The sequence below is a fragment of the Oratosquilla oratoria genome, chromosome 9 (assembly GCF_046742065.1).
Source record: "Oratosquilla oratoria isolate Oo_2021 chromosome 9, ASM4674206v1, whole genome shotgun sequence".
NCBI lineage: Eukaryota > Metazoa > Arthropoda > Malacostraca > Stomatopoda > Squillidae > Oratosquilla > Oratosquilla oratoria.
The window spans coordinates 58,675,160-58,701,907 of record NC_134785.1 but is presented as its reverse complement, the minus strand read 5'-3'; the positions used below and the strand labels follow the sequence as shown (position 1 = coordinate 58,701,907).

General features: G+C 38.0%; 1 protein-coding gene across 2 annotated transcripts in view; it reads left to right on the top strand.

The window, feature by feature from the left end:
• The window catches only part of LOC143028458 (haloacid dehalogenase-like hydrolase domain-containing 5), a 22,785-nt gene extending 1,115 nt beyond the window's left edge, over positions 1 to 21,670 (top strand). Inside the window, exons 1-7 of one of the 2 annotated variants that reach the window (XM_076190587.1) lie at positions 1,501 to 1,539; positions 4,531 to 4,740; positions 6,042 to 6,245; positions 8,215 to 8,423; positions 12,431 to 12,619; positions 13,474 to 13,642; positions 13,955 to 21,670. In XM_076190587.1, coding sequence (XP_076046702.1) covers positions 1,516 to 1,539; positions 4,531 to 4,740; positions 6,042 to 6,245; positions 8,215 to 8,423; positions 12,431 to 12,619; positions 13,474 to 13,642; positions 13,955 to 14,107 — 1,158 coding nt within the window. In that variant the 5' untranslated portion in view covers positions 1,501 to 1,515 and the 3' untranslated portion in view covers positions 14,108 to 21,670. Of the gene's footprint in view, positions 1 to 1,500; positions 1,540 to 4,530; positions 4,741 to 6,041; positions 6,246 to 8,214; positions 8,424 to 12,430; positions 12,620 to 13,473; positions 13,643 to 13,954 lie in introns of those variants that run through there. The other variant, XM_076190588.1, reaches the window with a different exon arrangement.
• The last annotated feature ends 5,078 nt before the right edge of the window (positions 21,671 to 26,748 follow it).

The window sequence follows — 26,748 nt, the reverse complement described above, 5'->3', positions numbered from 1 at the left end:
TTGAATAATCCGGATAAAATAATGAAAACTTATAAATTTCCATCTTTGATGAATGTCCGCCAGTAGCTACCAAATTGAAATTAATTCTTTGCAGTGTTAGTGTAATAAATTAATGGCGATATTGTAGGAGTGCACTAACCGATATAAGGAAATAATTATTAATTCTGTAAATTAAAATATGTTAAATTTAGTAACTTTTTTGTCGAAAAAACTGCTGAAAGCTAGCTTCTTATCAAGTACAGTAGCACTTAAAGTAAAAAGTAAACGACCAATCATAATCACGAATATAAAGGGGGGTTGGGGGGGGCTTCGTCCCCACCCCACCCCGGTTAGTACATGCATACCCCCATAGGAGGTAAGACGCTGAGGGGCGTATGATTGTCCTCTGACACTGGAAGTAATTGAAAAATCGGGATATAAAATCATCTCTAATAGATCTGATGGTAGCTACCAAATTGAAATATATTCATTGCGGTGTTAGGCTTAACTGTATTATATTAGCAGTGTACAACTAAGCGATCTACCAATAAAGAATTAATTATTGAGTTTATAAATTAAGATATATCACGTAATATGTTTTTCTTGTCGGAAATCAATAAAAAAAATTCTAAAAGCCGTCTTGACAAGTACAGTAGCACTTGAAACAAAAGTGCAATTATAATTATGGGGCCTGGAGACAGCTCCCATTGTGACTGTCAGTAAATGCATATCCCATAGGAGGTAAGGTTTGAATAGGTATTATTTTAGTTGTGCACACCTACGTGATATGGCAATAGAAAATTAAATATTGATTTTGTAAATTATAGTACATGAACGTAATATCCAGTTTTCTTTGTGGAAATAGATAACAAAAAAATCTTGTTTCAAGCAAATCTACTAACGAACGAAGCCGCTAGGATACGGTCCAGATGCCATGTTATCGTCAGTCCAGTCACTGTCAGTTAGATAATGGCTTTCACGTTGTGGACCGGGTGTTATCTAACTCAAGGTAACGTTAAGTGTTGTTACAAAGACAATAGATAGGGCTTCCTCGGACTATCTGAGAGAACACGGGGTTCTGCCGTCGACGATTACCCGGATTGTCTTAAGAATTTGAGGTACCGAATTACTAAATATAGGTTAGGTAGATTAGGTTAGAATAGACAAATTTATCATCCTTTCATTTCTTCGACCTTGGCATCTACAAAAACATGGCGTATCATGCAACCGGCGCGACTTCGTTCCATAGTAATTCGGTTTTAGCATTTTTTTTTATTGATTTACGCCAAGAAAATCGCATATGACGTTGATGTTTAATAATTTACAAAATTGATAATTAATTTTCCATTGCTATATCGCGTAGGTGTGCACTTTTAAAAATGTACCCGATGATGATGGCAATCCCTCAAGGTTGAGGATGATGGTCTTCGCGCAAAACAAGAGTTTTTGATGATCGGGACGTCAGAAACGAAACAAAATTCATGGTGTACAGGGCAGTCATCCGAAACCTGGACCCCGTATAGTCACTACTGTAAAATGTACCCAAACATAACGTCTCGAGTAAGCGGCTACGTTTGTTAATAGCTTTTAGCAAATGTTTCTATCATCGATTTCCGCCAATAATAACGAATAACACGTTGATGTATTATAATTTACAAAAATTTATTTAATTTTCTATTACTATATTGCGTAGATGTGCACTTCTAAAAATTTACCGGTTCCACGAAGCATTTTTTCACCCCAAATTTGTGATCCTCACCTGAAAACCCCATTTTCCATCGCCTCCCCACTGTTGTGAGGGTGATGAGGTGGGTGAAAAAGTAGTTTCCACCCAAATCTGACGGTTAGATTTGAGTGAAATGCACATCATCACAAAGGACACGTCCCTTATTAAACATAAAAAAAATTGTCAGAGAAACTTACAACTTACTAAGATAAATGAATATGGCTTTTACTTACTTGGATGAAGAAATGGTGAAGAAAATGCTAGTTACACTGATAAGGCCAAGACTGGAGTATGCAGTGACACTATGGTCACCCAGTACCAAAAAAAAAATATATATATATATAAGGAAAATTGAGAGAATCCAGAGAACAACTATGAAGATGGCCCCAACACTTTCACATGAAGGGAGATTGTCAAAACTAGAATTACCGACTCTGGAACAAAGAAGAGGTTATGAGAGCTATGGAAGTCCTTGATAGAGAAGACTTACTAAATTGGGATAAAAGAAGTACAAGGGGACATGAAAGGAAACTCAAAAAGGACAGTTTAGAAGAGATCTGAAAAAGAACAGCTTCCCCCCACAGAGTGGTGGTTGTATAGAACTAGACGAAACAATAGTGTGTGCAAAAACATACATAAATTTAAGAGCAATTTAGACTGCAAGATACAGAGATGGGACACCATGAGCATAGCTCCCCTTCCTGTAAGATACAGGTAGGTAAATACACACACAAAGAAGAGAAAGATGAGACTTGTTGACCATCTATAGAATCATGAGAGGTATGGAAGTCCTTGATAGAGAAGACTTGCTAAATTGGGGTACATGAAATATAAGGGGACATGGAAGGAAGCTCAGAAAGGACAGTTATAGAAGAGACCTGAAAAAGAACAGCTTTCCCCACAGAGCACTGGATGTATGGAACAAACTGGACAAATTGAGTGTGCAAAAGCATACATGAATTTAAGAACAATTTAGAAACTGCAAGATACAGAGTTGGGACACCATGGGTGTAGCTCCCCTTCCCGTAAAATACAGATAGGTAAATACAACTATGTGAATACACAGACACAAAAAAATAGGAATAACCATGCATTATGGAAAAATACCTTAGTTGCGCACTTCTAAGATATTTACTGGCTTAATCCCTTGAGTGTATAGGTCAAGTTATTGCCAAAATTCTAGAATCATGCATGCATGGATTCTTAACCACCTCGGTATGATGACACCTGCATAGGCATCATGAGGCGCGAGTTGGTACCGGTACATGAGGATGCCAGCATTGGCAGCTTGATTATACCATATATATATATATTATTTTGTAGTTGTACATTAGTTGGCCCCAGATTCTGTGAACTGGTTTGATCACATTTTCTGTGTTCATTGTTACTCAAGTGTAAAAGAGAATTAGAAATACAGCAGTGACTTTATATATTATAATGCAGGTAATGTGATGCATCGTTCATATGATAACCAATGCTGCACACAAGAATTTGCCTTGTACTGAAGTACTCTACCCTCTCGTAAACAAACTTTAAATAACCTCATCACCAGTCCACCATCACTATACCTCCTTTTTTCAGACATTCTGCATGGCATCCATCCAACTCAGGTGCCTTACCTGCTCTCATCATCTTAACAGCTTCCTTCACTTTATCTTTCTTTATTTCTCTTCCATTTTCCTCACTCAGCACTGTCATTTTCTTTACACTTCCCACTGCAGCTACCTTTTCCTTTTTATCCTCCTTCACATTTAGCAACTCCCTAAAAATACTGCCCACCTTCCTCATACTACCTTCTTTTCCATTATCATTTCTCCATCTGTACCTTTTACCTTTTCTTCTCTACTTGATTCACCTCCTCTTCCTCTCTTAATTTCTTTCCACAACATTTTCTATTACTTTCAAAATTTTGTCATACTCTTACCCCATTTCACATTGCTCTCCCCTTTGCCTCCTTTATCAGATGTTAACAAAAATTTTATGTTCATTGTTGTTGTTTTGCATCACTGGCTTTTCCTGTGGTTTCCTTGCACCATCACATTGAACTTGTACCATATTTGAATTTACCCACATCTTGTGCTGCTCCTCACCAAGCCATGTGTGGAAACTCCACTGTGGTCACCTGGTGAAATCATATGAAGGTGTGATACAGTATGGATAGGTGGTAGATATAACACAATTGATTGAATAATGATAGCCAGTGGAAGACAATATGACTACTGCCCCGGAGTGGCATTTCATCACACTACACTGCTATACATATAGTTGTTGATTTTCAATGATGTAACAAATATATTTCCAATAAGTATGGTGAAATAAGTTGTATATAACAGTAAAATATAAAAAATACATAAACATTGAAACCAGCTGATAATTATCAAGCAAAAAAAACATTGAAACCAGCTAATAATTATTAAGCAAAAATGAGTATCATTGGTTTTGGGTATTGACTGATATCTTTGGTACCAAACACCTGTCAATAGTGAGAGACTACTGTACATGGTTGATACAGTTATCACCAGGTTTATATCCGTATGTCAGTTTTGTGCAGCTGACCATACCTACTCACTTGAGGCCAATACAATGGATAGTACACCCACATTGCCACCCACATTGTATGTAGAGTTCAAACAAATGATATATTATTAGGTTTGATAGAAAAAGAAAAGGGAGATGGAATTCTGAGAGATCAACTCATTCTTGTAATGGGATAATGCACATTTGAATGCATAGATTAAAGATCGTCATTCTTAAAATGATTTTGCCCCACATCTTAGTAATTTGATTACAGTTACCGGTACTTTTAATCTACTTCTTCTTTTCAGAGTCGGGCAGTCCCCAATTTTGGGGTTCTCTTCGACATTGATGGAGTGCTGGTGCGAGGCAAAAACATTCTGCCCTCAGCGCCTGAAGCTTTTGAACTGCTCGTTGATAAAAGAGGTAGTTTCAAGGTGCCCACTGTCTTTGTGACCAATGCTGGCAATGCACTACGGCACGACAAAGCTGAACAATTGTCACAATGGCTGGGTGTGCAGGTATGAGTTATTAGAATGTTATAAACCTCTAAGTTTGTGTTGTTAAGTCTAAAGTATAAAGTGTATGTTGACATTGGTGGATCCAAGTACTGTATTTTAAGGCTTACAAGATGCTGCATCTTGGAAGGTGCACCCTAATATTGGAAGGAAATTTCAAAGAAAAAAGTTATTTACATACAAGAATACATTCACCATACACCCGACCACTGAATATAAAACATAAGAAGCAAGGGGTCTGTAAGAGGCTGGTGGACTTACACAATGCAGCTCCTGTATACCTACATTTTAACATCTATCATTGTTATCCATGAATTTATCTAACCTTGTCATTAAACTATCTATTGTCCCTACCAAAATATTGTGTGAAAGTAATCAAGTTTAACTGAATAATCTTGTTTGGGGTTCTTTTCTTAATTATATTATTTAATCCCCTCTGAAGCTCTAAATAACTTTGTCTATGGGTCCTCCTGGTCCATAGTCCCTGTTTTCCATCAAAATAATGACTGCAATTTTCTTCAATCACCTGGAAATTTTAAGCATTTTATTAATGGCTGAATCACCTTGCAGTGCCTTCCAATAATGAGTTCCACACTGCAAACCACCAATGAAATTCCCCCTTCTTCATAAAATTTAATATAATTTTATATTTTTCTTTATTTTTCTCTTTTGATGGTCCCCTTTAATTATTATTTTATGTTTAAAGTGTTTTGGTATATGGATTTTAAAGTTGGTAGTGTAATAGCACAAAAGTTTTTCCTTCAGATGTATAGGAGATGGGTCTTTATTGAAAGGTACTCACTCAGTCCTTTATTTTATTGGCAAAAATATCCTCCCTTCCCAACAGGAGTTATATTAGCCAGATTTACCTCATACATTTCATAATATGTTCCCTCCCTGTACATATATCCAAACTTTTTCGTAATAGTGAGGAAAGTTACCCCAACTATTTTCTCCCAAAAAGTCCTAAACTAACATATCTTCTCTTCCCACAAAGCATTATTCATTTGCCCCTGTAAATTTGTTTCTGATGTCAATGTTATGTGGGAAAACTAACTCATAGCCTTCATTTTGCAAAATTCAAATAAGTGCCAACTCAGAGAGAAATTGAGGAAAGAAAAATTATAATATTTCTTGGGGTCTTTTGCCAGCATTACACGGGTGCCCTTTAAAACATCCCCTAATACACTAACTCCATGTCACCATGCAGTTAGTAACCTTATACAGTAGTATTTGATGATAGATCCTTTTACATTCCTAATTGCCCTGTAGCAGTTGCATATTTGTCTTTATATACCTTACAGGTGCATGAAGACCAGGTGGTAATGGCCCACTCCCCACTCAAGTTATTTAGTCAGTTCTTCCATAAACATATTCTCGTGTCTGGTCAAGGTCCTGTTGAGGAAATTGCACATAACCTAGGGTTCTCCAACGTTTCAACTGTAGATCAGCTACGTCATGCCTTTCCATTATTGGATTGTGTGGATCATAAAAGAAGAACTTCCAAGGTAAGCAAAAAAATGATGTATACTGTATACAAGTACATGGCTGAAAATGCAACCAATTTGATTGTATTAATTATACATAAGAATTTAAAATATGAGTTAATGTAGATATCTTGTTGATAGCAGCCACAAATGTGCTTTATGTTACTGGTACTTTAACTTCATTATGACATTCTAGGGAATAAAAAGTAAACAAATACATTACATACATTGAGCCAAGGGTTAGTGGGAGAATGGAAAAAAAATTGGGGCAGAAACATGGAACATAGAGAGGAGAAGTTTGAATGTGTTTGAGATGAAATGTCTGAGAAGTATGGTAGGGGTTACTAGGTTAGAGTGAGAAACTAGGAGGTGTATCATGAATGATGATTTCACTATTCACTTTTTATTATTATTTTTTTTTCCATTTTTTTTTTTCTTTGTACCTCTCTTATGAGTCTTGAGTCCTAATTTGCAACCAACCCCCTTACTTCTTCTCTTCTGCTATCATCTTCACTTCATCATTTCACCACTTAATACCCTCCCTTCTATTCCCTCCCATCCTCCTTGCTCTACATACCATCTCTGCACATCTTGTCACCTCCACCCTGAAACATCTCTATTCCTCTTCCACTTGTAATTCTACTCTATCCTTCACCACCTTCCACACTTCTCTCAGCTTTTCCTTGTACTTCTGTTCCTTTTTCTTCTCTTTAAGAGTTTCTGTACACAGGTCCTGAAAAAGAACAAGAATGGGTAATGAAAAGTCCTCAAAAATTAATGAAAAAATAACCTGATAGTGGTAACCTTGGAATGGAAAGATTGATCATGGAAATAATAAAAATTCTCATATTCCAAATCAACATGGATTCAAAGAAATATTTGACTAACACATTGCTCATAGACCTCACCTAACAAGTATTAGATGTCTTCAGCAACAAAAATGCCACCTGAAAGAAATTGTTGAAAGTAGATATAAACAAGTCTTTCGGTGGGTCTTAGACATCCTGTCAAAAAAGATAAAAGAAATTGATATACAGAAATGATTGACAAGCCTCCTAGCCAGTAGATAGTGCAGTCTCACAGAATGACTACCTATTAGGGATTAGCTTGTAAAACAAAAGTCCTTTAGGAAGTAATACTATTACCAATGCTACATAACCTCTTTACAAGTGATATCCCCACACCCTATCCAGAGAACAACATCAAACCTCTCACCTACACATATGACTAACATTAATTTACTTCCACTAGTATCTCCTAGTATCCACTTGTATGATTATTAGTACCTGTTAAAGTTATTAATATAATTATCTTTGTAAAGTTTCATTATTGGTATCTTGTAAAAATATCATTATTGATATTTTGTAAACGGTTACCAGCATGGAATTCTCCCAGTGTTTTCGAGATGGTTTTGTAACTCATATGATTGGCAGTGTGGCTCCAGCTTGGCATGCCCAGTTGCTTCAGTGTTTAGCTTGACTTGATTAAGGGTGGGTGAAAGGTGAAGAGTTGTATTTTCATTGTGTATTTTCAAAATAAATGGTTTTGGTCATCATAATTTGGGTAAAATTCTCCCAGGTTAACCTTCCATGTTAGCAAAATAGAGGGTAACCATTCTAGGGTATCCTAGCACTGCAACTAAAAAATTGCAGCCAAAAACACAAGATACTTTGATCACTGCAGTCAAATTAAGCACAAAAGCATAAAAAATACTTTTTGAGTTACCTCTTAGACATGAGGGATGACCCGTCATCCAGGAGGTGCCAAAATATGATAGAGGGTGGAGGGAGTGGAGTGTATTAGGGATGGAATGGGTGGGGATGGTATTTATGCCTTTGTTTTTTGGCTACCTCCCTTGTAAGGGGGAAAAAGCCTTTGGTGTGTATGTATGAGTTACCTCTGTAGGAAATGCGCCCACTCATATTTTCATCATTCATACTATTTATGGTTTTGTTTCTCTTAAATATACCAATATAATTTTTTTTTACAGGCAACCCTCCCAGCATCCAGCATAGGTAAGATTGATGCTCTCATGCTGTTTGGAGAACCCGTGAGGTGGGAAACATCATTGCAGCTTCTCGTTGATGTTCTAATGACCAATGGTGATGTCACACAACCACCAACAGCTCCATACCCACACTTGCCCATTCTTGCATGTAACATGGACCTACAATGGATGGCTGAAGCACACATGGCAAGGTAGGCAACACTAAGGATTGTTGGTGTGGGGGCATTGTATAGTAGAATGTGAGGTACTCCATGTCTTTTGTTTGGTGTTTACATCTAGGCTGGTTTGAACCTGGCCAGGCCTAATCTATATTTAATATTTCACCAAAACTATGAGACATGAGCTCTGCAGAAAAGTCACTTAAGGCAAGTAAGAACTACATTTGCATACTTGTGTTCAAGACACCATCCAGCATTAAAAGAGTATCAATATGTGATTAGGCCTGGCTATATTCAAACCAGCCTAGATGTAAACACTAAACAGAAGATTTGGAGTATCTCATCCAACAATCCTTGGACAACAACACATTATTTCTACCCTGACTGACCTATGGGTCCACTTGGTGGATGTTACCAGTTAGTTGGGAGCTATGGGTTTCCTGCAGGAGCAACCTGGGGCTTCAGACTGAATCTGACACTTATATATATATATATATATTTGGAAGCTCGCTGGCTGAGCGGGTTAGTGCGTCATTACTTGCGGCGAAGGTCGAGGTGAGGGCGGTTCGAATCCTGACACCAGCGAAGTTGAACCAAAGGCATGGTTCATTAAATTCCACGCTACAAAGCCCTCTGTGAGGGATATATAAATATATATTTATATATATGAATTAATAAATTTGGGGGCATTCTCGTTAGGAACCAAAAGATTGCAACTTATATTTTGTTAGTTTTGCTCTTTGCTCTTAAGATTAGAAAGGGTTGAAGGTTTCCTATAAAACTGACTCATAAATATCAGTCTTCCATCATCATATCAAACGTACCTGTTGCAGGAACCCTAATCTTGCTCATATATCAAATAAATGATGCTAAGAAAATGACCGTGATGAGTGAGGAAAATGGAGGAGAAATAAGGAAGGATGAAGTGAAGGCAGTTGTTAAGATGATGAAAGCAGGTAAGGCACCTGGTCTGGATGGATGCCATGCAGAATGTCTAAAAAAAGGAGGTACAGTGATGGTGGACTGGTTGGTGAGGTTATTTAATGTTTGCTGGAGAGAGGGTAGAGTGCCGGAGAACTGAAAGAGTGCCTGTATAGTTCCACTTTACAAGGAAAAAGGGGACAAGTGTGAATGTAGTAGTTTCAGAGGGATTAACTTGTTAAGTTTGGTTGGGAAGGTTTATGGAAGGATCTTGATTGAGAGGATTAGGAGAGGAACAGAGGGAGTAATTGGTGAGGAACAGTGTGGATTTAGGACGGGTAGAGGTTGTGTAGATCAGATCTTTGTGGTAAGACAAATATGTGAGAAAGCTATAGGAAAGGGGAAGGATGTTTTTTGGGCTTTTATGGATCTGGAAAAGGCTTACGATAGGGTAGACAGAAAGGCACTGTGGGAGGTTATGCAGATATACAGTATAGGAGGAAAGCCTCTAGGAACTGTCAAGAGTTTTTATGAGAGTAGTAGAGCTTGTGTCAGGATTAGAAATGGAGAGAGTGAGTGGTTTGAGGTAAAGGTGGGACTTCATCAAGGATGCATTATGTTGCCCTGGCTGTTCAACTTATACATGGATGGGGTAGTGCAAGAGGTAAATGCAAGGGTAGTGGGTCAGGGATTGGAGATGGTTAAAGAAAATGGAGAAAAGTGGGAGGTGAGCCAGTTGTTGTTTGCGGATGACACTGCGCTTGTGGCAGGATCGGAGGAGGGATTGAGGAAGTTGGTGACAGTTTGGGAGAGTATGTGATAGAAGAAAGCTAAAGATAAATGTGGGTAAAAGTAAGGTGATGAGATGTACAAGGGGTGAAAGTGGCAGTAGACTGGAAGTGGGCATTAAGGGAGAGCGACTGGAGGAAGTGTATACCGCATATTTCCGTGTATAAGACGAGGTACAAAATTAGAGCAAATTTTTATGTTGCCCTGGCTGTTCAACTTATACATGGATGGGGTAGTGCAAGAGGTAAATGCAAGGGTAGTGGGTCAGGGATTGGAGATGGTTAAAGAAAATGGAGAAAAGTGGGAGGTGAGCCAGCTGTTGTTTGCGGATGACACTGCGCTTGTGGCAGGATCGGAGGAGGGATTGAGGAAGTTGGTGACAGTTTGGGAGAGTATGTGATAGAAGAAAGCTAAAGATAAATGTGGGTAAAAGTAAGGTGATGAGATGTACAAGGGGTGAAAGTGGCAGTAGACTGGAAGTGGGCATTAAGGGAGAGCGACTGGAGGAAGTGTATACTGCATATTTCCATGTATAAGACGAGGTACAAAATTAGAGCAAATTTTTATGAATTTATCTCATATCGGTAGTATAAGACGACTGCTGAATTACAAAAGCATCAGTGTATCAAACCTACCGTACAAAAATAATTTTTTTGATTACGTTTATCAGCTGTTTTTTCCGCTTTTTCTCTTTTCTTTCTCATTACTTAACTGTATCCTTATACCAGATAAATTACTTACTGTATCCTTATAAATTCAAAATAAATGAAGTAACAAAGCAAATCATGTATCATGATTTTCTGAGAACACACGTCAACTAACAAAAATGATTTGTTTATGTTCCTGGTTCGTTCCTGGTTCAACTACTGTAATATATATTTTTATTGATAAATAAACGTTTTATGTACTGTAATCCAAAATTGTTATTTTCAGTCTTAAAAATTACTGAAAAGTTAGCGATAGAAAAAGGTTGCTATGAACACAACCAGTGCTCAATGTTTACATTTTTTTCAGCTGTGTTAAATGTGTTTACATAGAGTAGTTAAAAGTACCGTAATTTCATTAATATAGAATTATTCCTCGAATTTATTAACAATTGCCATTTACTGTAAAGATACACCAATAATATATAAGGTAAATATGGTTTAATTACCTTTATTACTAGTTCTTATCATAATGTGAATCATTTCCTGTGTATCGGTGGTTATTGGCAGGCTAGCCTACCAACTCATCTCACGTAGAATTGAAGGTCTGATTTTTATAATGGTAGTATAAGACGACCCCCAATTTTAAGGGGTGAATTTTTGGATTTTAGAGTCGTCTTATACGTGGAAATATACGGTAGTTTTAGATACTTGGGTGCAAATGTGGCAGGAAAAGGTGGAGTGAAGGTGGAGGTAGAATGTAGATTGAGAGAAGCAAGTAAATGCCTTGGTGGATTAAAGAGTGTAATGAGGACTAGACATTTGGGAATGGATGCTAAGACAGCACTGTATGGGGCAGAAACATGAAACATAAGAGAGGAAGAGAGAAGGAGTTTGAATGTATTTGAGATGAGGTGTCTGAGAAGTATGATGGTGGTTACTAGGCTGGATAGAGTGAGAAATGAGGAGGAGAACAGGGGTGGAAAGGGAGTTGTAAGATAGGGTTGATGAAAGAGTATTAGGATGGTTTGGACACATGGAAAGAATGAGTGAAGAAAGACTAGTAAAAGAGGTATGGAAGGCAGATGTGGAGGGAGTGAACATGAGGGGACGTCCTAGGATGAGGTGGATGGATGGGGTGAAGGGGGCTTTGGGGAAGAGGGGAATGTCTGTTGAGGAAGGACGGGAGAGGACAGAAGACGGGTGAATGGAGAATAGTTGTATATGGATGATGTTGTCATGCATGAGGAGGAATGGGTGGGGTGAGGTAGTAAGTGTGAGCAAAATTTGACGCAGCCCGAAGGGATTTCTCCCTGTCTTCTCCTTTTGTGCATAGGGGGAGTCGCCGATTTGATGAAGCGGCCTTGCTGTGGATGTGCTGTGTCATGCGACACTGCTTCTGACCCAGGGCAGTGGACAGGGTGCAGGGATGTCATCCGGGAGGTGCTAAGATAAGAGGGAGGGTGGAGTGGTGTGGAGTGTATTCAGGGATGGAATGGGTGGGAATGATTTTATGCCTTTTCCTTTTTGGCTACCTCCCTTGTAAGGGGAAAAAAGCCTTGGTATATGTATGTATGTAATGAATTAAATGCATAATGTTTTTGATAAGTCATATTACATAACTGTTTGACAGAAGTACACTTTGGTCTCTGATATAGAATATAACCAAATGCGGTCATTTTCCAGATTTGGACATGGTGCTTTTCTCCTGTGCTTGGAAGCATTATACAAGAAAGTGACCGGTAGTGACCTCATCTATACAGCTCTTGTGGGGAAACCATCTGAGATCACCTATTACCATGCTGAGACAATGGTTCAACATCATGCACGATCCATTGGCATCAATGAACCAATCACCAAACTCTATGCCATAGGGTAAGATAAAGTGTGCGTTTGGGAAGAAATTGCTGTATCTAATGAAAAAAAAATGGGGGGTGGTCATTATTCTCCATTTTCTCATCAATTTAATGTTTTATTGTATTTAATTATTTTTTATTTTTTCCTTACTTTTCAATTTTAAATGGTGTCCAAAAAGAGGTCTTGTTATCTCTCATTTACCATATATATATATATATATATATATATATATATATAATATATATATATATATATATATAAATTATGTATAAACATGTATATAAATAAATATGTATATATATATATATATATATATATATATATATATATATATATATATATATATATATATATACATACATACACACACACACGCGCATACCAAGGGATTCTCCCCTCTTACCATAGAGGTAACCAAGTCAAAGGCACACACACAGTCCCACCCAATCCACTCCCATCCACTACTCTTGTTTCCCTGTCATCTTAGTTCTTCATAGATAGGTCATCACTCTGTCTCCTGCACAGGGAGAAGCCATTGGTATGTAGATAGGTATATATATTCTTTCGTCCAAAGCATGTTCTTGCAATTCATTTTAGTAAATTAATTTCTTGTTGATTTTAACTAATTGATCTTGGATGTGTAGGTAGAAAATCATACGAGTATGGTAAGATGAGGGAAGGGAAACATGATACTTTGAAAGTGCCTTTGTTTAACCCAATAACTGTGCAATAGGGTTTCGTCAGTCATACCCATGGTGTGCAATTGTTCAGGCCTAAAATATATATATATATATATATATACATTTCTATTAGTATAAGCTGATATTTATATATATATACTTCTTTTAGTATAAGCTGTAATTTTTTTTCAGAGACAACATCCACACTGACATTTTTGGTATCAACCTTTATCGAGAGTATGTTCGGCGGCGACGGGCAAGTAAACACCGTGTAGTAATGCAAGGGGCTCGAGGTCTTGACATTACCAAGCATGATTTCCGGGGACTTACTGCAGACCAGTGCTACTCAGTACTTGTTAAGGTAAAGATGTGTCTATGTGTGTATATATATATATATATATATATTTGCAGAAACCACCGGGAAATTGAAAAAACAGATACAGAACGTTTTCGTTTATTAAGACATTTTCAAACATTCGGTATCTGTTTTTTCAATTTCCCAGTGGTTTCTGCAAAAATAGTTCATCATGTGTGTTTTGTGATTTCTTTGCATATATATATACATATATATATATTTATATTTATATTTATATTTTTTCCTCCCAAGAGATGGTACAGATATTTAGATTGGGTAAGAAATATATGTAACATTTTTGTATCAACCTTATTGCAGACCGGTGTGTATGATGAAGCTAATGGCCACATTCTAGAACACTCACCTCGTGACTTTCTTCCTGTGGAAGCAAAACTGCAGGAGCCCTACATCACTGTTAGCTGCGTTCTTGAAGCAATCCAAGAAATTTTTTCCAGAGAAAGATATTCCTGATCATCCTATTATATAGACCTCACATATTTCATTCATAGAACCATCATCTTTATTAGAGGAAGTAGAGGTATCACTGTCCACTTGGCAGGAAATTTAATTTATTTTTATGGTCAGTTCTGTTACCAGTAAAGTTCCTCTGGGTGTTATGAACTTAGGAACAGTGGAATAGTACCCATAGTACTGATACAAAATCACACTTTAGAACAAAAAATCTATTATCCTACTTGTTTTTCCTTAGTCTTGCAGATTTCTCACAGAAGAAATTGCATGTCTATGGACTAGAATTAAACTTGTCAGTTTTCATACTATGGTATAATGAAATATGATACATGGGAAAGAAAATCAAACACTGAAAAATTGTCAAGATAACATAAAGGAAATTTATTATGGTATTGATTCCTCAAAATTTTATGACTGATGTATCTGAACTTACAGAAAAGGGAGTATTTTTCAATTTGGTAATAATACTTGAACTAAAAATATTTCTATATACCAAGAGCTTTTTCCCTCATATAAAGTAAGTAGCCAAGTCAAAGTCAAAGTCTACCTATTCCCACCCATTCCACTCACATCCCCCACACTTTCCTATCTCTCATCTTAGCTCCTCATGGATGACGGGTCATCCCTGTATCCTGCCCAGTGCCCTGGTCAGAAGCAATTTAGCTAGACACAGTACATCCACAGCAAGGCCACTTCACTTAATTGACAACTCCCCCTCTCCTGCTTATACAGATAAAGAGGAGATGGGGAGGAATCACTTTGGGCTGTGTCAAAATATTCACACATAAACACCCCCTTCCCTCCCATCCCCTGCCCCTCCCTTCCTTGCATAATAGTATCATCTATACACAGTCACTCTCCACTCATCCCTATATCCTGCTTTCTCTCCTCCTTGCTCAACAGACATTCTCCTCTTGCTCAACACCTCTTTCACCCCATAAATTCATCTCATCTGTGGTCTTCCCCTGAAGTTCAGCTTCTCCACCTCTGCCTTCCATACACATCACTCATTCTTTACTCATGTCCAAACCAATATCAGCCCTATCTGCCATCTTTTCCACTCCTACTCTCCTCCTCACTGCCTTGTTTCTCACTCTATCCAACCTCTACCATACTTCTCGACATTTCATCTCTAACATACTTAGATTTTTCCTTTCTGGTTCTCTTAAATTCCAATACAATGCTGCCGGCACAATTGCCCCTTCATACAATCTCCTCTTTGCATTTATTTCCAGATCTATTTCTCATAACACTTTTTAATCCCCCAAGGCATTTACTTGCTTTTCTCAGTCTACAATTTACCTCCACCTCTACTCCTACATTTCCTGCCACATGCAACCCACAAATACCTAAAGCTATCCACTTTCTCCAGCCTCTCTCCATTTAGACTTCCAACTCACTGCCATCCTGTACTGTTATATATCTCACCTTGGTTTTACCCACATTTACCTTCAACTTTTTCCTATTGCATATCATTCCAAACTCCGTCACTAAATCTTTTAACCCCTCTTTTTACCCTGCCACAAGCACAGTGTCATCAGCAAACAACACCTGGCTCATCTCCCACTTTTCTCCATTTATTTTAACCATCTCCCATCCCCTGCCCATTACCCTCACCTTTACCTCTTGCTCCACCCCATCCATGCACACACGGCAACATGACACATCCCTGACGTAGTCCCACCTTTACCTCAAACCACTCACTTTTTCCATTTCCCATTCTAACACAGGGTCTAATACTCTAGTAAAAATAATCTTGGCTGCCCTCAGCACATTCCCCCAGTCCCATATATCTGCAACACCTCCCACAGTACCTTCCTGTCTACCCTGTCATAAACCTTTCCCAAATCCATAAAGGCATAAAAAGCATCCTTACCTTTTCCTAAAGCTTTCTCATATATCTGCCTTACCACAAAGATCTGATCCACGCAACCCCTACCTTTCTTAAACTCACACTGTTCCTCACCAATTACTCTCTCTGTTCCTTTATTAATCCTTTCAGTTAAAACCCTCCCATAAACCATCCGAACTACACTCAAACTATACACTCACATTTGTCCCATTTTCCCTTAGACACATTAGGGACATGGAGAGATTTTTGGTAGCAGTGGGAGGTACTAAGAAAAGGACAGTGATGGGAGAGAAAATGGAGGAGAAATAAAAAAAGAAGAGGTACAAGTAGCTTTGAAAATAATAAGAACAGGTAAGGCACCAGGGTTAGATGGAAGTCATGCAAAGTGTCTGAAGAAGGGAGGTACAGTAATAATGGACCGGCTAATGAGGTTGAACTAAAACACCCAGTTTATACTGATGCACATAAAATGAGTTTTCATTGGCAGTCACAGCTTTTGCAATACTTATTCACAGTTCTTTCCCATTTAACATATGTAAATGCTCCAGAATTAGCAATCTTGGCTGTATTGTAATCAGATGTATAGTTCACAGACTTTATTATTTTTTATGGACTTTTTTCATGAATCATTTGATTGTAGAAAAAGTAATCAAGCTGTGCAGTCCAGCAAATGAGAATTTTTTTTACATTTTAAGTTGGTCTTTTTGAGCTAATAAACAGCAACTGAGGATTTTTAAATTTGAATTGGGAAAGCATAATCAATCAATCTGTTACCACAGGTGTATCTTATAGGAGGCCTGTGGATTCCTGATAAATGGCAAGTCACTGGATTGGAGTATTTACTCATGGGAAAACCATTGTGTAGTTGTTTGGGTAAGGCGGCTGTGTAGGATGAGGTGTTCTGTGTCTTGTGTGTGGTGATTGTATCTGGTGCAATTGGATTCTGTGACCAGGCCTTTGCTTTGGTACTGTTTCAAAGTTGAGAGATGACCTAAATACCATCATCCCAGTGTGGTTCATCATTGTCTTGGGTGGATTTCTCTGTTGGGTTGATGTCTGGGTAAGTTAGGTGTAGTATGGTTGGTCATAAAGAGGAATACATAAAGAAAATAATATTTTATTTTATGTTTTTAATGGAAGTCAGTGAATGTATGAATAGTTAAAGGTCATTTTGTCTTCCATGTATTCAATCATCAATTAACAAACTTATGTATGAATACCAATGTTAATTACTAACACATTCATAAGGTATCTATAATATAGCTAAAAGCAACAGTATAAACATATGTATTGTATCTCTGTTTGGCTGATATTTGGATAAGTTAGGTGGAGTATGGAGTTTGGGAATTGGTCACAGAGAGAAATACATAAAGAAAAAAAAAGTTATTTTATGTTTTTAATGGAAGTCAGTGAATGTATTAATAATTAAAGGTCATATTGTCAATATATACACTCATAACTGTCTTCCATGTACTCAATCATCAGTGAACAAACATATATATGAATACCAATGCTAATTACTATCATATTCATAAGTTATCTGTAATTTAGCTAAAAGCAACCATATGAATATATGTATTGCATACATGTAGAACGACTCTTTTATGAGGTCTTAGTTACATCACCTAATATTGGCTTATTAGAAATGGTTTATAAGGGACAATCAAGTACTGAACAAACAAATGATTCTTTGGTTTGAATCTTAATTTCTAGAAGCAGTGCTGAAAATCAAGACCTGTCCAGAAATACTTCTGATGGACAATACATGCCATTTAATTGGGTTTGTAATTTTGTTCACATAACACGTACTTGCATGTGATGATCTTGCAAGGTGGACAGTAAAGATGTCCACTTTCAAAACCTGTCAACCCACTCACCTTTATCAGGAGATGGAACCTTGAGAGGCTGACACTTGATCTCTGGACTGTGCACAAGATCTTGTCCTATCAAATTCAATTGTATTTCTTACTTTTTCACACATGCTGAGCTGTCAATCAGTAATTGCTCTCCTCCTCCTAGTACTCTCAACCAGTCACGGAGAAAAAAAAAAAATTATATGTAAGAGTACATAGTATAATGAGAACTATTTATACTGTATATAAATATATTAATTATACATACTTGTATCTGGGTGTAAAGATGAAAATGCTATTCAGAATCCTAACAACATATCCAGTCCACACACAATCTTCAACTTATAACACAGTACTATTGTTTTTTCTCAATTTTTACACAAAATTCTGCTCTCAAATAAGAGCAATAATACCTGATAAGCAGAAAAATAATTGAAATGTTAATCATCAAATGTAAAATGGAAACATGTAGATATTATAGAGATATAAACCTCAGATAATGAATTTCCAACTTGGAGATGTATCCTTATGAGCCCTGTATTACAGAAATAGTAGGATTGAACTTCATGTCCTCCCCTTTCTTGAAGAAATAATTGAAAATTCATAGCATTATACATCTTATATAAAGTATTTCAGTCTTTTGATTAATCAATCCATCCAAAGTTTTGCTTGAGTTAGACTAGAAATGCAAATATACTAAGTTATATAATGTAACAAGTTTTCATGTAAATGGAAATGTGTTGTTATAATTATGAAACACCTATCTGAAAATTATTTAGTCAAGAGTGTTTTATTGCTGTATCTCCTGGTTCCAGTACTAAGAACAAGGTATGTTTACAGTTCAGTGCATATTTCCATGTACAGGACTCTCAAGTTCTGCATAAATTGAGTTCTATTCACAAATTGTACACAATACCCCAAGATTCCCCAAGGCCTGACATTTGCACTTATTACTTTCACTTCTAGAGGTTTACTGCACATTTATACATATTGGGACTCGCCATACAAACTCTTGCTACCTATATTGAAAGTGTTTTGTAGTACCTACCAATATTATTTTTCATAATTTTCATTTTAAAGAATAAAAAAAAAATTGTAAATAGATATACAAAAGAATAGAATATTTTTTTTTATAGAAGTCATTGCAATACTGTATATATTGATAAGGTTGTAGCACCTACAAATATGTTACTTTATTATTTATTTTTAATTATATTTTTTAATAGATGAAAAGTTCAACAGTTATGTATAAAGATTATCATTTAATAATGCTGTATTAACCTAGTTCTGCAATGAAAGTCAGTATAGTAATAAGAGAAATAAAAGTCCTTTCTGTGCATAGAATGTTTTATAAAAGAAAAACAAGGAAATTACGAAAATGCTGAAATGAACAGAGCATTTAACCTTTAAACATTTTTGTAAGTTCTGTAGTTATCTAGTTTCACATTTCATGGTCAGAACAAAGTGTTTTTGAAAGTTGCAAGCCCACTACACTATGATTCATGAGAAAGTTAACACAAATTTATATCAGGTTGACTGGCTGCAGCCTAAGAGAAATGACTATGGCCTGTTACACTAATTAGCTGGCCAAGTAGGTAAGGGCATCATTATTTGAAGCAAAAGTCGAGGGGATGGCAGTTTGAACCCTGCCACTGGCAGAGTTGAACCAAGGGCATGGTTCATTAAATTCCATGCTGCAAAGTCCTCTGTAAGGGGCACCATCCTAGCCTCCCAATAGGGGGAAGTTTGTGTCATTAAACCATATCATCATCATTATCAATGTTAGGGTGTTGGTTGTAAGGCAAACACTGCAGGGGGGTGAAAAGGTTTTTTATTCAGAATTAAGTTGAGTACCAATATCAATATGGCTCACTCTAGGTGTGAGAAGGAAGGGGAAGACAGTGAGGTAGGTGATGACTGTTTCAATGGTGGTCTGCCAGTGGTATAGAGGGAAGGATGAGACAGAGGCAGTGAGCTAGACTCGTTGCTTGATCCTCCAAGGTGATCTGAATCTTCGGAGATTCCATCCAGCTTATATACCCAGGTCAAGTCATGACATGTAGCCTTAATTGGTGCAGTGGCAAGTATTGATGCCTGGGAAGCTAGATGCAATATATTCTCGGGCCACTGATCTAACTAGGCAGGTACGGCTGGTACTGCGTGCGTGTTCCTCAAAGAACAGGTGTCCGTCCCAACACTGCTGGCCAAGGTGCATGTTGGGCATCTTGGGAGTCGACAGGGTCTGTTCTTAGGCTGGTGACCTAGCAAGAATGGAATGTAAATGGAGCTGGTTACTGCACATGCATTATTCAAGGAACTGGTTGTGTGACCTGCTTAGTAAGGTGGTGTGAATGATTCCCTTGGAGCCTTGTGGGTCAAAAGGGTTGTTAGATAGAGCCAGGACTACTGGTGAGATGGGGCAAGGACTACCGCCTCAATCAGAAATTTCATATATAGTATTTCCATCATTCTCTTAAAAATTACTGAATATCAAAAGCATGTTAATTCATCTCTCTCTAAATAATTTATATCGGTTGGGCAAGCTGCAGCCTAAGAGAAATTACTATGGCCTATTACACTAATTAGTTGTAGAAATTTCATATCATTTCCATGAGTCTCATGAAAATAAATAGACTTGTGTTCTACATTGGTTTGAGGCATTGGAGATAAATATTTGTGGCTTCTGGTCTTTATCATGTTGCCATCGTGACTGTGCTTTCCATCAGTGGAGGTGATGAAGAAAATGGTAGTGGTTGCCAACACTATATTTTACACAGAATTCAAATGGTGGCAGTTGCCAACAACATATTGTACTTATTATTGTAACACCTTCTGTTTGTTTATTTACATTTTATATACATGAGGGAATTGAGTATTGACACTCAGTATTTACTTTAACTCTATATGAATATATATAAGAAGTGATTAATTATAATAACTAATATCATATGTATGGTTGAACCTGTTAGTTGAGAATGCAGGTGTTCTCAGTGGATGATCCTCAGGTCAAGCCAACTTGACCACAGGTCAGATCAAATAATAGGGGTCCCATTGAAGTTTGCTGATACCACCAAGATCTGATGTTGTGTAGCTAATGCATGAGCATGCACACATGCACGCTAGTATAGAATGAATCGGTGACACTCTACAGGTCATTTCTTGCAACAGATGCTTGGCACAACTACCATTTGCTGACCACAGCAAAGTTAATGCACAAAGAAAATGAAAATATAAGAATTTGACATATAGAATACATGGATCTTGAGCAATTTCATTATAGGAAAATACATACATATACCAAGGCTTTTTTCCCCGTACAAGGGAGGTAGCCAGAAAGGGAAAGGCATAAAATCATTTCCACCCATTCCATCCCTGAATACACTCACACCCCTTAATCTTAAGAACTTGTGGAAGTAGATATTATTTCCATTCACCTAGGCAAGATGCAATCTTATGAAGGGGTGGTTCGATTGAAAAGATCATAATGGAGGAGAGGAGTAGGGGGAAGAAGTTGTGAGGGTCCTCTATAGTAGGGGTAGTACCAACTGATGATGGAACATTTTCTACATTGAGGCCACAGGGAACTATTTTTGATGCTCTTTGTGCAATACAGTCTCTAAGATCATGCAAACTGAGTGCTTTGACTTTATTATTTGACTCGTGTCCAATAATATGAAAAGGCCCAGTGAATTTAGGGGATAGCTTTGAGGTGGGAATGTGGTTGAAGGTGTAAACAATGTTTCCAAGTTCAAAAGTACAATCTGACTGATTTGTTATGCAGATGAGCCATATTGGTCTTAGCCAGATTAAGAGTATTATGGATTATTTTGAAAAGACTTGAAATTTGCTACTTTGACTTTAACAAAATAATTTAAATTGTAAATGGGAGATAGTTTTGACACAAGGTCATATGGGAGTCTTGTCTGAGCCAAAGAGGACAAAATGAGGTGATTCTGGTATTGACCTGTGTATGGCACTGTTAATGCAAGCATGAATCATGGGGACATATTCATCCCAAGAAGGGTGAAGATCAGAAACAAGGTGTTGAAAAATAATGAGAATCTTTTGGCTCTGCCATCCAACTAAACCATTTGAACTAGGGTGGTAAGCAGTATTATTACATTTTGTGATTTGAAAGTATATACAAATATTTTAAAGAATCTCATTGTTGAACTCAGTCCCTTTGTCGAAAATCAGAGTTTTGGGTGTAGTGAAGGGGCAAAAGAATTTGTCAACAAGAGTATATATATATATATTTTTTTTTCTCTCCATCTCCATGTGTTGTACCATTTTGTCTGGTAGGGGAGAAAGAATACAGAATCAGGAAAAATGGTCGACACAAAGAGGTATTGATTTCTGTTGGGCGTTAGTGGTAACTTAAGGAGGTCAATAGCTACTTTGTGGAATGGTTTTGCAAGGGGTAGAATAAGATGGGAACATACCCTTTGTGTAATGCACAAGAGTGACAAACATCTATGTGGTGTATATCCTCATGGTTAATCAGAAGTATTGCAATCTGGCTTGTGTAACACATTTCTTCTTACCAGGGTGTGCAGTAATGGGGGAATCATGTAGGAGTTTTAGAACTTCATGAATGAGGTCTATAGTGACTATAAGCTGAAACACTACCAATCCTTTTCTTAGCGCTTCTTACTGCACCTACCTTTCCCTCCCTATCCTCCTTCACATTCAGCAACTCCCTAAAATACTCTGCCCATCTTCCTCTTACTGCCTTCTCTTCCATTATCATCTCTCCATCTGCACCTTTTACCTTTTCTTCTCTACTTGAATTGCCTCCTCTTCCTCTCTTGATTTCTTTCCCAAACAATTTTTTATTACTTTCAAAATTTTCTGTCATACTCTTACCCCATTTCACATCTGCTCACCTCTTTGCTTCCTTTATCTTATGCTTTACTTCCCTTTTCTTTGTACCTCTCGTATGATTCCCTTGTCTTATTTTTTAACCAATCTGTGAAACCTTGCCTCTCTTCTACCACCTTTGCTTCCTCATCACACCACTCACTACCTTTCCTTCTATGTCCTCCAGTGTTTAGAGTAAGTGTTCACTACCTGATTTCAAAACATTGTTCACATCATTGAGATACATAAAGACAGAATAGCCTCTGAGACCTGCAAGGACTGTGTGCATAAGTCGTGTGAACACTGAAGAAGCTGAAACAAGACGCATGGCTAATTGTTTGAAGTGATAGTGTCCTTTAGGGTTGCTGAAGGCTGTCAGGCTGACTCTGGAGCAAGGGGTATCTGGAAATATCCCAACATAAGGTCCAAGGTCATGAACACTTGTTTTCACTGATGGAGTGTAAGAGGTCTTACACTACAGGCATGGGGTGTCTATCTGTAATAGGCTAGGTAATTCCCTGAAGTGATATGATGAGATAAACTATTTGTGGCTCCTGGTTTTTACTGCATAGCCTCTGTCTGTGCTATCCGTCAGCAGAGGTGATGAAGAAAATAGTGGTGGTTGCCAACAATATATTTTACACTGAGAATTCAAATGATGGTGGTTGCCAACAATATATTTTACACTTATTATTGTAACATTGTTTATCTATATTTTATATACATGAGGAAATGAGTATGGACACTCAGGATTTACTTTATATAAATATATACAAGAAATGATGAATTATGATAACTAATATATGGTTAAATGTGCTGGTTGAGAACACAGGTGTTCTCAGCAGTTGACCCTCAGGTCAAGCCAACTTGACCGCAGCTCAGATCACACAATAGGGGTCCCATTGAAGCTTGCTGATACCACCAAGAGCTGACATCATGTAGCTAATGCATGCATGTGTGCATGCTAGTACAGAATGAATCAGTGACAATCTACAGGCATTTCTTGCAACAAATCACTGAACATCAGAACATGTTAAATAATCTCTAAATAATAAAGTAGCAATTGATTAAATCTGAAGTCTGTAGTATTAACACCCCTTCCAGCTTTAAGTTCTTATCAGCTGCAGCAGATAAAAGTTTTATCTAGCAGTTCTTTGTGTATGTTTAGTAATATTTCAGTAGAATAACTGATGTAAGTTAAAACCATCACACGAAATCCAGTCATATAAAGCATGGGGGCTACATCATATAACACAGACTTTCACAGTCCTGACTTATTTACTGACTGATTTAGTTATTTCATTTCAAAATAATTTAGACCTGCAACTATGATCCGAGGACAGGAGTGGTAAAAGAAAGTCGGAAGAGATTATGGAGGAATATTTTTACTTAACATCATTGGGGACCAAATCTGAAGGAGGTAAACATGATGGTGGGGGGGGGGGTTGCTACCCTTCCCCCTCACCTTGTTGCAAATCTAAAAGTTACAGTAATTAATAGGAAAAAGTATTGCCATATTTGAGCATCAAAGACTACTGACAAAATGATAACTATCAGACCCATGAGTGATTTTTTTTTTTTTAGATTTTTTTGGAAGAAAGTTAAAATAGGAAAGGGAGGTGAGTCAGGCAGAGAGGAAATTGTAAAAGGTGCAGATGAAGAGATGTTAATAGAAGTGGTGGTATGGGGAAAATGGGTAAAGTATTTTGAGAGCTGTTGAATATGGAGGAAGATCATGATTGGTTGTGACAGTGAGCAGTACTATGAAAATGACCGTGATGGGAGAGGAAAATGGAGGAGATATAAGAAAAAATGAGGTACAAGGAGCTTTAAAAATTATGAGAGCTGGTAAGGCACCTGAGTTGGATGGGTCTTATTGGAAGTGTCTAAAGAAGTGTACTGGCTAGTAAGTTTGTTTAATGTGTGTCTAAGGGAGGAGAGGGTGCTGGAGGAGTGGTTTACAAAGGAAAAGGGGACAAATATGATTGTAGTAGTTTTAGGGGGATCAGTTTGTTCAGTATAGTTAGGAAGGCTTATGGAAGGGCCTTAATAGAGAGGAGCAGAGGGAGTAATTGGAGAGGAGCAGTGTGGGTTTAGGAAAGGATGCATGGATCAGATTTTTGTGATGAGGTAGATTTGTGAGAAGGCTTTGGCAAAAAGTATGGGTGTTTTGTAGGCCTTTATGGATTTGAAGAAGACTTGTGACAGGATAGGATGGCACTGTAGCAAGTATTGCAGGTGTATGGAATTGGGGTAAAGCTGTTAAAGGCAGTCAGAAGTTTTTACAAAACCAGTGAAGCATACGTTAGAACTGGAAATGGAGAAAGCAAGTGATTTAAGGTAAAGATAGGGCTGCATCAGGTCTGTGTCATGTCACCCTGGGTGTTCAATGTGTAGATGGATGGGGTGGTACTGGAGGTAAATGCAAGGATAATGGGCAGGGGATTGGAGATGGTTAAAAAATATAATGGAGAGAAGTGTGAGGTGAGGTAGTTTTTTATGGACAACACTGTGCCCTTTGCTGGGTCAGAAGAGGGATTGAGGCAATTGGGGATGAAATTTGGGAAGGTATGTGACAAGAGAAATTTGGGAAGATATACAATTGGAGAAATTCAAAGGTAAATGAGGGCAGTCAGGCTGTGCCAGGCTGGTTTAAAGGCTTCAAAGCAGCAACACTAACCATCAAGTGCCGCTTTTACTTAGCTTTGGCAGCACAACACTTTGTGTCATTTGATTTTTGTAAGTTAACTGCCTCAGCAGTTTTCTTATGTCGGCCATTTTCTCTCGTAGGTGCTGCACACTTTGGTCCCCGGCACTGTTCGAAGGACGAACGGTCCTGCTCACTACACTATTGACTGCAGGAATGCTGGTCGATGGGTGGTAACTGGGAGGTCCGTGATCACTAGCACCTGTAATATCACTGGACACTGTGTTCATTGCATTGTTGGTCTTTTCTGGAAGTATGGTGTTTATCAGAGGTCCACAATCACTAGCACTTGCAATATTAATGTACACGCTGTTCACTGCAGTTTTTTTTTTTTTCTGAGAGCGTGGTATTTATCGACGCTTGTAGAGACCTTGGCTCTGATACATCCTGACGGCGGTGGAGCAGTAGGCGTCGTCGTCTTTGTCTGGAGTTAGGGTGTCCAGATTTAACTGCAGGTCATCCAACATCTTAAGAGAGGTGTATTGACCAAAGAAGTTCCTTGGGAAGGTGCACCTTTGTACGAGCCATGAGTTTAGCCATTTTCCTGAAAAACGCTGATGGTCGGTCGTCTCTGAGTTGGATTTGCTGTATTTCCTCGTAAAGTTCCTCGTCGGATCTGGCGAAGTGGTTCCTCAAGGCCGCCTTGAGGGCGTCACACCTGCGTTCCGCTGGTGGTGTAATGATAACGTTCTGGAGAGAGACAACTTCAGTCGGTAGTGCGGCAATATACGCTCTGAAGGCTCGTTGACCGATCACCCCAGTCTGAGTGGCCAAATATCCTTGTGTGTGGATTAGCCAGTTTTCCACGCCATGGGAAAAAGTATGGAATTTGAGTTTTGATTCTACCATCTTCCTGGTTGTCACTCCGGTGGTCACCAATTTGTATTGTTCTGGTATGGACAACCAAGGAAGAAATCAAACTCCTGACTACACAGTAATTTTGATCTCTTAATCACCGAATCAGGCGAGAATATGGTGACCCTGAAATCTGGAGCTGGAGGGCCTCGATTGATGTTAGGAGGAAGAAGGTCTTGGAGCTGGAGGCGAGTTGTTGCTGCGGTGATTGGTGAGGCTATTCTGATCTCGGTTGGCAAAAGGCCTTCCTTATAAACCCCGTGGCGGGATCACGGACGGGTCCCGTTGGAACGTCTAGCTTTCTGATTGGCCGCGTTCTCTTTGGCTGCGGTCCGCGTGAGCGAGCTATGAGCTTTGACGAGTGGGTACTTCATTTAATCTGCTTAACCTACAATCACCGTAAATATATATATATATATATATATATATATATATATATATATATATATATATATATATATATATATATATATATATATTGTAATACTTGTAGCTCACCTAATTTCTGCGATTT